Source organism: Macaca mulatta, chromosome 11 (assembly GCF_049350105.2).
Source record: "Macaca mulatta isolate MMU2019108-1 chromosome 11, T2T-MMU8v2.0, whole genome shotgun sequence".
Taxonomy (NCBI): Eukaryota; Metazoa; Chordata; class Mammalia; order Primates; family Cercopithecidae; genus Macaca; species Macaca mulatta.
The window spans coordinates 77,357,732-77,369,902 of NC_133416.1; the positions used below are offsets into that span (position 1 = coordinate 77,357,732).

General features: G+C 34.0%; 1 protein-coding gene across 6 annotated transcripts in view; it reads left to right on the forward strand.

Annotated features, from left to right (window-relative positions):
* The window catches only part of CNOT2 (CCR4-NOT transcription complex subunit 2), a 107,782-nt gene that overhangs the window by 33,144 nt on the left and 62,467 nt on the right, over positions 1-12,171 (forward strand). For 5 of the 6 annotated variants that reach the window (NM_001265869.1, XM_077953074.1, XM_015152183.3 and 2 more), the window contains 1 exon segment: positions 4,804-4,946. The exons of the other annotated variant lie outside the window; for it this stretch is intronic. In NM_001265869.1, coding sequence (NP_001252798.1) covers positions 4,899-4,946 — 48 coding nt within the window. In that variant the 5' untranslated portion in view covers positions 4,804-4,898. 6 annotated transcript variants of the gene reach the window in all.

Here is a 12,171-nt window from a genome sequence, read left to right on the forward strand (position 1 = left end):
TTTTTTTTTTCTTTTTTTAATCAACAGCTTTTTGAAACAGTTGATTACATTCTTCCTTGAACCACTTATTCCAGTTAACTTTCAAGATATCTACCATACTCTCTTTGGTTTTCATCTCCCTCGCTGGCTGCTTCTTCTCTAAACCATGAACTAGACCATGTTATTTCCATTTATAATAGGAGGAAATTAAATCAGACAGAAGCTAAGCAACTTGTGTAAACATACGTACATTTCGGGCAGCAGGAAGACTAGAAACAACCCCTATTGTCTGAATTTCAGACCCCAGTTTTATTTAAGCCTAAATCAAATGAAGAGCTTTTAATTTTCAAGCCTGTGGTTCAGAAATTATTGAACTTTTGTCGTTTAAGATCAGTAGGATTCCCTTTATAGTATTCACTTCATTTGAAACTTTTAAGCTGCAGTAGAAGAAAATTTCTATGTCTCAAGATGGTGGGCCTTTTAGATAGACCTGACTCTCTACTTAGAGTAAATTCTGTGTATCAGATGTGTAGAATCCTCCTTGGAGTATGGATGAGAGAACACTATACAGTTGGGTTAAAAGTAGTACCACTATAGAAAATGGAAGACACATACAACATTGTTATAGAGTATTATGACAACCAGAGAGCAAATTCATTTCAATAGAATATTGTTAAGTTGTATTTGTTTTTCTTTGTAGATATAGGCAGCTTTTCATTTTACATGCTAATTATAGGTCCATGAAACCTATATTACTGAAATAGAGAAACTGTTCTTAGTTAATATGGCAATTTTCCTAGACCAGGTATGGTATTCTTGAGTTTTATTTATTTTTATTTTACTGAAATTCTTGAGTTTTATTTATATTTATTTCATCTGCCCATCAACTTAGAATTTTAAAAACATTTATCCATGTGATCAAGCAAAAAATTAGTTCATAAGGGCAAGGAAATATTTATGTGACTGCAGTCGACCTATTAAGAAAACGTTGCTTGACATAGTTCTAGAATTTGAGGAACCCTTATTTTAAAAATAATAGTTAAGTGCATTTACTGCACATTTTATTGAGCTCCAGTGAAATTGGTCACATCTTATAGTTTGTCCTAATTAATAGCTACCCTAGAATGTAATGTCTTCTGTTAAAAAAAAAGAAAACCTGTTCAGCTGGTTCAGCTGTCTTAACCTGACGAAATTCATATTTTAACTTTGAGTGTGGTAATGACTACCCAATTACAGATATTTTAGATAACTATTTTCAGCCTTTAAAATATTTGGCCATTGTTTAAATACTATTGAGTAATGAAGTGGGTTGAGGGGGAACATGGGAAAAGTTTTTTAAAATGTTTAAAGAAAGGAAAAGTTAAGATTCATCTAAATCATTTTATTTTATAGCTTAGGAAACTAAGGCCAGAGAGAAGTAATTGGTCTATTTTTTGTGTTTATAATTTTGCCTTTTCCGCAATGTCATATTAATGGAATTGTTCAACTTGTGGCCTTTGGGGTCTGGTTTCTTTCCTGTAGCAAAAATGCACTTAATTTTGTTGTTGAGAGTATTCTGTTGTGTAGATACTCTGTTTATCCGTTCACCTATTAAAGGACATCACATCTTCACTGAAATGAAGATACATGTACTGGTGTTGGTGTGAACATACATACATCTTCATACATGTACTGGTTTTGGTGTGAACCTGTTTTCAGTTTGTACTGGTAAATACTTAGGGGTATAGTTGCTGAGTTGTATGGTAAGCTTTTGTTTACCTTTATAAGAAATTGCCTAACCTCCTTCTAACATGGCTGTACTTACCTTCATTTTTGAAAGATATTTTAGCTGGGCTTAGAATTCTTTGTTGATAGTTTTCTTTTTTCTATACTTTAAATATATTGAACCACTGTCCTCTGATTTGCATTGTTTCTGATGAGAAGTCTGGTGTCATTCCTACCTTTGTTACTCTATGTATTTTTTCCCCTGCTTTAAGATTCTTGTTTATTGCTGTTTTGTAGCAGTTTTACTCTGAGATGTTATGATCATGTGGTTTTGTTGTTGTTATTCTCTTTAGAGGTGGTGAATTTGGATCTGTGAGTTTATAGTGCTCATCAAATATATTAAAAAGAATTAGTTCCAGTTTCCCCTCCTTGTGCTTCAGCCTCAAAACTCTACAGGCAGTGAGCTGGGTGCACTATATTTGTTCCTTTTTCTTGATGATCTCTGTGCTGAGAAGATTGTTGTGTGATGTCTGGAAACCATTGTTTCATATATTTTGTCTAGTTTTCTGTTTATTTAAGGTAGAAGGGTAAACATAGCCTCTTTTTTTCATCATGAAATACACCCTTGCCTTATAGAAAATTTCATTGTAGTTTTGCAAATATTTGTCTTTTCTGAATTCTTGAATATTTATAGGACTTAGTGGGAGAACAGTGTATAAACCTTAATAAATTTTGGCACCTAGGGTGCATGCTCTCTCTCATGTTTGTTCCTTTTCACAGTCTGTCTCTTTGACTTATTGTACATCCTTTCATTTCCAATATGAAGGTTATCAACATAATTTATTGCTGAATATTTTTATTTAATATACTACGATGAAGATAGTGGTGATAGATGTTAACTTTTCATGTTTATTTGGAAGAAAATACAGTGTCTTAAGTCATTTTTCTCTGTATTAAAAGGAGATAATGATTCTTATTTCAGTATAGAATATTAGCTCCCACATTGATTAGAGTATGGTGGCTATGGATTGAAACTCCAGGCCATGAAATATTTCCAATTATCCCCAGAAGAGGAAACAAAGCAAATAATAAACAGATTTTCCCTTTATATGAAAATCCATAATTCTTCAAAGTGAACTTTTATCTGATAAATTCTTACAGATTAAATATTAATATGTATTGTTATGGTATTGGCATATAAAATTCAGTCCTTATCTTTGGTATATAATTAGGTTATGTTAAAGATGTATACAGCATTAGTGTATTGAAAATTACCTTACCTGATTGTAGATTTCCAACATTCTTTTGCTGACATTAATATAATTGAAGGTAATTCATAGACCTTAAATATTATATAAGAAGGAAAACATTTTATTCTGTAAGTACTGACTGAAATTTTGCTTTATTATCCGCTGAATTCAGAGTCACCATGTATATATTAATGGTAAAGCAAGTACTACTTTACAATTTAATATTATAAAACACTAATATTAAAACAGTTAATATTTGGAAGATGCATAATAAAATAATCTTGCTCTCTTTTTGTGACAATCGTGAAAATTTGAGTTGGAGCCAAATGTGCATCATTTAACAATTCCTGAATATCCAATTCACTTGGTAACTTTTCCTTATGAAAACCTCATTGCTTGCTAAATGATAAAGATTACATTTATAGTAGTAAATATGCTTTTAAAACTTTACTCCTTTGTTGTTTTTGAAGGAGACATATTTAATTCCAAAGGTACTTATAAATTTGGTAATCAGCAATTACAATTTTGTCATACAGCCTGACATCTTGAAGTATTTCAGCTAAACGTACACTGTAAGATAGTCAGACTTAAGTAAAAATACACCTCCCACTACCTTTGTGATCAAACATAAAAGAGGAGCCAGAAGATAGGTTTTTGTCACCTGGGTTCTTTTTAAAACTTAAATTTAGTAATATTCATTTTTAATGATTTGTTTTTTAAAAAAAAAATGTTCTGCCCGTATAGATTGCTTTTTAGAGGTACTCCATATATATATGTACATGCGTGTTTGTTGGTTTTAATAATACTGATTCACTCTCCTTATAAATTATAGATTATATATTACCTCTTCACAAAATACGTTTGTTGATATTAAATAATTGTTCTGAATTTGAATATAATCTTTAGTGGCTAGCAAGATTATTAGTTCAGTAGGTATACATACTACTTCCTTAGGGAGAATGTTTAACCAAACTTAGCTAAGAGATGTCTGTCTTGAAAATGCATATTTACAAATTGTTTGTATACCCACCTTTGAATATTTGAACTCTCATTTTCAATATTCATTTTAAAGATAGCATTTCTTGTGGCTGTCACCTCAGCTTCAGTGATTTTTTTTTTTTTTTGTGGGAGGTGGTACCTCGAGTGCAAGTCATTTTGAACTTATTTATATCTCTGCAGTTTAAGAAATTAGCCCCATCATTTTTTCGCCCAATGTAAAAAAAGTGAATTCCCTATTGGAGTATGCGTGAAATTGGATGACTGAAAGACAAAAGCATCAATGGAAGTTGACATTTTTTGCTCTTCTTTTTGGAGTAAAGCTTAATAGAATATTGAGTTAGGTTTGTATCTCTTGAATATATGTTGCATTCCCATTTTGTTGTATGGGAATAAACCTACACAGAATGAATCAGTAGCTGTGTGAGTAACTTATATTTTCTATCTATCACCATATATATAATCATTTGGAGGGGAAGGATTTGTCATTAAATGATTGAATATGAATTGTATGTTTTTGAGATAACTGGAGAAGATAAATGTAAAAGAAAAAAATATCACTTGTGGGAGGGGTAAACTTTTTTGTCCATTTCATTTTTTATTCACTGTAAATTTCTCCCTTGTGTATGATGTCTGGCAGACAGTCTTAATTGAAGAAAGTAGAAGTGGGTAGGAAGAATGTTTCATATTTAATAATTTCTGTTGCAAATAAAGTATGCTAGTCTAGCCCACGAAAATGATTATGAGGAAGACTGGTTGGAGTATAGAACAATGACTTTTTTTTGTTTTCTGTGTATCATATTGAATATTTTTGCTGCTGTTGATATATTTATGTGTTAGTAATTTTGACGGCTTTTGGATAATTCCACTCTAGAGGGAGAAGTGGTGGGCGGTCCTTCCTGTGACACGACCCTTGAGTGACAGTTCTATTTGATTGCCTCCGGTACTGTGAGGAAAGGACACGACTCTATGGTGAGGACTGATGGACATACATTATCTGAGAAAAGAAACTACCAGGTAAGACCAGTCTTTTTTCTTTTTTCTCTATCGGTCTTGTAGCTATTTTGAAACTGTTTAAATGTGTTATATGTAATTGGAACCAGCAAATTCGATACACCTCAATTTGAAAATTTGGGTTTATAATTTTAAATTAAGTACTGGATTTGATAGTTGAAACAGTTGGGAACACTTTTCAAAATAAAGCATATTCATAATGTATATTCTTTTAGTGTGTCAAATCAGTTTTCTGAGATGTTTGTCAAAACTTAGATTATATGATATACAAGTTATGACTTCATAACTGGATTCAAAGCTAGTAAAAACGAAAGTGTTGATTTCTTATTATTCCTGGAAGACTAAACCCTAAGTCTTGTGCTATATTTTGGATAACAAAGTATATGTCCCAGAAATGTAGACAAAAGTGAGTATAGAGGAAATAGAAATGAGAAACCCAGGGTGCTCAGAGACCCAAATTCTATTGAATTTGTTATTAGTTTGCTGTCCTTAAAATGCTAGATTCTTGTTTTCTCATTTAATAAAGTGGTTAATCATATCCATTCCTTATTCAGTGTGTAGGAAGGCTGAAAGAATAGTGGAAATGTAACATTGCTATTTCTGAACTTTGAAAAGAAGGTGAATTTTAAAGATTGTGCTATTAGACAGTGATTTAAAGAAAATCAACATATTTGAATTTAGTTTTTTAAAGGAAATATCCTTTATTCATTTGATAGTGATCTGTTACCACATTTATTTAGTTATCCGGAATACAGAATACTTTAAAGCTTGAGTACAAATAAACTTTTAGGCTTCCTGCACAGATATGTGTCCAACCTCTCGACCTCCCACACTTCCTTTCACTCATCAGTTCATTCTCTCTAGGTTGTGAAGGCAACTAGTATGATAGCAGCAGCTTTGGTTAACCGTTTATCTGCTAACCATTTATTTTAGCCCAGCTAATCTTTCCTTCCCTCAAATTGGAAAAGTGAGCAGTGGAGCAAATTGTAAATTAGTCTTTTTGGTGTATCGTATAACAAAGAGCCTTTGACTATAAGATCTGGGTTCTGGTTTAGGCACTGTTCCTAATTAAAAATAATGTCATCTTTAACCTTTCTAGAATTTTTTTCTAACTTGGTGTCTAAAGTTTCTTGCCAGATCTTTATGATTTTAATAAGCCAGAGAAAACTGAGGCTATGCTGAATCAGTTTTCTCTGTAAGCTTTCTTCTGAGTTGTCCTCATAGACTTGACCAACATAGCCTTTGCTAATTATTTGTACTCAGGTGTAGCTCCTGCTTCCCAACCGCTTCCAATTACCTTGACTTATAAGATTTTAATTGGTCACACTTCTTGGACTTCTGCATCTTTTGGTAGGTTCTGCCAAATTATTTTAAGAATTTTGTGATTCTGAATTATGTAGCTTTTCAGTGCTCATAATCCAGTTTGTAAAGTGTGAATGTAGAATTTTTATGTAATTACACACTGTAGTTAATTTGTCTCATGGAACCATATTAATATAGAATTCCAAAATTTATAGTTAAGAAAGAAAACAGAATTAGGTTGTATACATGAAGACATCTGCTTATTCTTGCTCATTCTACACTAAAAATACTCCATTGTTCCAGTCACATTATTTACAAATAATCCAGGTTTTTTAGCATACCTGGAAAACGCATTTTTGGTTATGATTTTGCTGCCTCAAAATGTCGTCCCTTTTCTCTCTTCGTTTATTGATACATAGTTGTACATATTTATGAGGTACGTGTGGTATTTTGTCACATGTATAGAATGTGTATATAAGAATGTATGGGAAATTCAAAGGAATGTTCATCACTAAAGTAACATTTGTATTTGTACTGGTAGTCTAAGAATTTTTATATTCTTAATATATTCATCATAATACCTAACAGGAAATTCTGTTTCTATACATGTGCTTTTCAGAGTAGGGTTCAAAAATACAATAATTTTATAATCCAGCTTTAAACAGCTGTTTCCAAGGATACTTCAATATGCATTTAGCATCACTAAGTAAAAACAAAAGAGAAAAGGGACATAGAGGGATAAATTCTAGTGTTCCGTAGCAGAGTAGGGTGACTATAATTAACAAGGTATTGTATATTTCAAAATAGCTAGAAGAGAGAACTTAAATCTTCCGAATTGATAAAAATGATTTTGGATTTTTAAAAATTCTATTTTGGAGGAAATTTATTTATTTTCCAAGGATAAAGTAGAATTTTGTTGTGTCTATGTTTATAACCATTTTCATTTATCTTTGAGGGCTTTTGCTTTTGAGAGATACTTTGTATTTATTCGAACATTCTGATAATAGGCTAATACTCCAGAGTTTAACAAGAATTTTTATAACATTTCTCCAGGTCTCATTTCCTTACGGACCTGATTAAAGCCTTAGGAATTTAGTTTAGGAAGGTACATTCCCTCGGCTATGTGCTAAAGACAGTGACTTTTAAATGGGCATGGTTTGAAGTATTGATTTTTATGGTGGTATCTACTTTGTGTGTTTCCTTTCTTACTATAAATTTAAGCCCAGTTAGGTATTCAGAGTTTGAATACAGTAGTTGAAGTTTATTTGCAGAGATAGACTTGCATATTAGTTCAGATAAAACAATTTATTTATATGGCTCACGGTTCATTTTTGGATTGTCAAGGTTTTTCCAAGGAAATGCACCTTCAGTTTTTGTAAGCATTTTCTTATGTTCCTCTAATTTAGACTAACTTACCCTAACTATGAGCATGCGCATGCACAAATATAAACCATCTTAATTACCAATGTAACTAATCAATGGCTTTCCCTTTTTTGTTTTTTTTTTGGGGGGGTGTTGTTGTTGTTATGAGACGGACTCTCACTCTGTCGCCCAGGCTGGAGTGCAGTGGTGCACTCACTGCAATCTCCGCCTCTTGGGTTCAAGCTATTCTCCTGCCTCAGCCTCCTGAGTAGCTGGATTACAGGTGCGCGCCACCACGCCCAGCTAATTTTTGTATTTTTAGTAGAGATGGAGTTTCACCATGTTGGTCAGGCTGGCTTCGAACTCCTGACCTCGTAATCTGTCCGCCTCGGCCTCTGGAAGTGCTGGGATTACAGGTGTGAGCCACCCTGCCTGACCCTGCTTTCCCTTTGTTAGGTAGCATATTCAAGCTTCTAAACATTACATTTAGACTTCCCACATTCTGGCCTTCTTAACATACATTTACCTTTCCAGTATCTGTCCTGTTACTCTTTGTAGTAGATTTTCCCATTTAGTGATACAACACTACTTTTAATCTCCCTGCCATGCAGTTTTAAATCCACAAGGGTTTACTTATATTGGTTATTTTCATGTAATGCCTCACCTTTGTTCACATGATTCAAGAATTAAGTGTCAGTTTTTCCAGACGTCACCCTATGGTAGACTCAGTGTTCCTTTCCCTTTCTTTCATAGCCTTTAACATACTTCTGGTTTAGAGTTTACCATAATACATTGTAGTTGTGGTTATTTGTCCTTGTCTTCCTGTAGACTTGTGCAGTCCAGTGCCATAGGCACTAGTCACAAGTAGCTATTTAAATTTAAACTCATTTAAATTAAATAAACTTGAAAGTTCATTGGTCACATTAACCACATTTCAAATGCTCAGTGGCTACATGCTGCTAATGGCTACTGTATTGAACAGTGCAGGTACAGAACATTTCCATCATTGCAGAAAATCGAATTCGATAATACTGCTGTATCTAATAAGCTTCTTGAAAACTGGGACCGTATCTATTTATTTTGGTACTGCCAATACCTAGCTTGGTGCCTGGTATTTAGATAGGTGTTCAGTGCATATTGTTCCAATAAAATTAAACAAAACAGTGAAAGAAGGGAAAGGAAGAAATGGAAAGTATACCATTGTAAGTGGTATGGAAAAATAGAGGTATTTTCAAGATATTTAGATGTTACTTTGAGTGGAACTTTTCAATATGAGGTTATTGGTCACATCATATGCTAGCTCATTCAGTGCATTATCTACAAACTGGGTCTAATGCATCCTAGTCCATAGGTTTCTGAAGAATGATTCATAACCTAAAACACTGTATTTTTGTGGACTATAGTATGTCAGAGAACTGTAACAATGATTGTATTGCCGTTTTCTTCCCCAACATTAAATACCTTACTTCCTTTTTATTAACTTTAAAAATCACAGATGCCCATTACCAAAACGTTGAAGAAAAATACGGAATATAAAGTAACAATGAGAAAGCTTGCCTTGACAACTTTACTCTTAAGAGTTTGTTGTGTACCTTTTCAGATCTTTACTAGTGACTGTATAGTGTAGCTGTGATTCATCGTCTTTGTCTTTAACAAATGTGTATTTTCCTGCATTGTACTTAATGGAGCTGTTTCCGTTTCCCATTCTTTCCTCTGCCCTCTTCCCCAGAAGTAATCAGCAGTTTTAATTTTGTGTTTCATTCTTTATATTTTTATAACTTTATTACATATATGTGTTTCAGTATATTGAGGTACATCTTTTTATGTATTGTGTGGCAATTTTTTGGAAAGTGGTGCCCCATATTTTATTATTTTGAGTAGGAAAAATCATAATGAATTTTCAACCCACTCAAGACCCTAAACAATTTCTTAGATATAGCTAAAGTACTCAACACCTACTTGACAATTCACCAAGGATTTCTCCATAATACAGAGTATTTAAAATACAAGCTACTTAATATAAACAGAAACAAATGAATCACTAAGTATATTTCCATTTAGTATGTGCTGTATTCAGATCATTTTTCTTTTATACTGCAATAAAAATGTAATTGTAAATAAACAATTAAATGTATTTCCTTTCTTTTATTGTGAGTGGCACATTATTGAACATTTTTTTCTCCCTGAAGTTCAGGATGCATCTTACACCTTATGGTGACTTCAAGTCATGGTTGTGACAAACAGTACCAGCACCAAAGCATCTTAGAATCTATGATATATAGTATATTAGAGATATATAATGAATATAAAGAACACTTAATGAAATAAAATCATAGCTGAGTGTAGTGCTGTGCACCTGTAGTCCTAGCTACTGGAGAGGGTGATGTGGGAGAATAGCTTGAGCCCCAGAGTTTGAGGCTGCAGTAGGCTATCATCACACCACTGCACTCCAGCCTGTGTGACAGAGCAAAACCTTCTCAGTCAGTTGGTCGATCGATCAGTCGATTGATGGATCGATAGATGGATAGAATTTTATTAAATTAATACTTAATTGAAAATTTGTCAGATCTGGTACCCAGAGAAGAAAAATTGAGTTTTTAGTTATTACTGTGGCTTGGTGTTGGGTGAAGATGAATAAGAGCAACCTAATGACAGAATGAGTTTTAAAAAAGGAAAAAAGCCTGAATCCAGTGAATTGGTTCAGTTTTCTCTTCTTTGCTCTTGAAAGTCTTGCAACCAGATGGCTGTGATATGTTATCACTAGCCAGAGAAAGGGATAGAAAAAACTCACATAGATGACTTTTTATGTGCCCTTTACTTGCATTTGTACAGCTGCTTAAGATGAAGTTGCTCTTATAATTAAATTTTTGATTGTGAAAGCTCTGTTCATGTCATGATCACATGATTAGCAACAGAAGTCACTTTGACTCCGTGATGTAAAAATTTTTTTTGAAATGGAGTTTCTCTCTTGTTGCTCAGGCTGGAGTGCAATGATGTGATCGCTTGAGTGCTCACCGCAACCTCCGCCTCCCAGGTTCAAGTGATTCTCCTGCCTCAGCCTCCTGAGTAGCTGGGATTACAGGCATGTGCCACCACGCCCAGCTAATTTTGCATTTTTTTTTTTAGTAGAGACCGGGTTTCTCCATGTTGGTCAGGCTGGTCTTGAACTCCTGACCTCAGGGGATCCATCTGCCTCGGCCTCCCAAATTGCTGGGATTACAGGTGTGAGCCACTGCACCCACCTTTTTTTTTTTTTTTTTTTTTTTTTTTGAGACAGGGTCTCTCTCACCCAGGCTGGAGTGCAGTGGCACCGTCTTCACTCACTGCAGCCTCTGCCACCTGAGTTCAAGCAATTTTCATGCCTCAACCTCCCAAGTAGTTAGAACTACCTACACGCACCACCATATCCGACTAATTTTTGTATTTTCAGTAGATACAGGATTTCACCATGTGGGCCACACTAGTCTCGAACTCCTGACCTCAGGTGATCTGCCTGTCTTGGCCTCCCCAAAGTATTGGGATTATAGGCATGAGCCACTGTACTGGCCTAATCTAAATTTTTTAATTTGACCTTTTTTTTTTTCCTGGTGTTCATGGCTTCTCTTTGACCTCTTTCTCAGGCCAACCAGTAATGTCAAATCAAGTTAAATGAATTCCCAAGTTCCTCATTGGTTGGCTCATTGCTGTGTGATGCTAAATGTTAACCTTTCTTTGAATTTATTATATATTCTGATACTTTTTTTATTATCATCTGAAATCATCAAATAAGGTGACATTTGTTTTCCAAAACGTAAGTTTCACTAAGACACCTGGTTTATGGCACCCTTAGTGAATTGGTAATTTTTTCATAGTGCCCTTGGGCCAAAAGAAACTCTGCTAAGTAAGTAATTAGGTCCAAATCACTTATATTCACATGATTATCTGATAGATATTGCTGTATTTCCTAAGAAGATATAAAATATCTAGTAGCACCCCTGTGTGTTCACTCTGGTGTTCCTTTTGGCAATGTATGCCTTAGACTTTGTATATGAAATATGAAATGTTCTCTTTCAAAAAAATACATTTAAGTGGTTTGCCTTAATCGTAAATATGAAATGTGTACTCGTTAAATCAAAAGTTAAGGCATTAATGCAGATATTTCTGTGAATCAGAGAAAATACAGAAGCAAGCAAAGTTATCTTTTAAGAGGTAATTCTTAGGTCTTGTGTGGAGTCTAGGATGATAGCATTGATGGTGGCAGGTTTAGTTTTTTTTTTTAATCTTTCTGAATTTCCACATAAAAATAGAACCAACTAGACAGCAAAACTAAAACTCATGAAAACATTTATAACAAAACTTGTTGACTAAGTGTCCCCATGAACCCCAATACAAGCAGGTGAGAACTAAGAAAAAGACCTACAGTTACCAGTTTTTATGTATAAAAAAGAGAGACATTGGGATGTCTGATGGACCTGAGAATGGAAGCACCCAAAGTAGTCAACAAGTATTCACTGGTAAGTACGATTAGCCAGTTTGAAATTGGGAGAGATTTTGTCAGCTTCATAAGGTGAGTGTGAGGGACCCA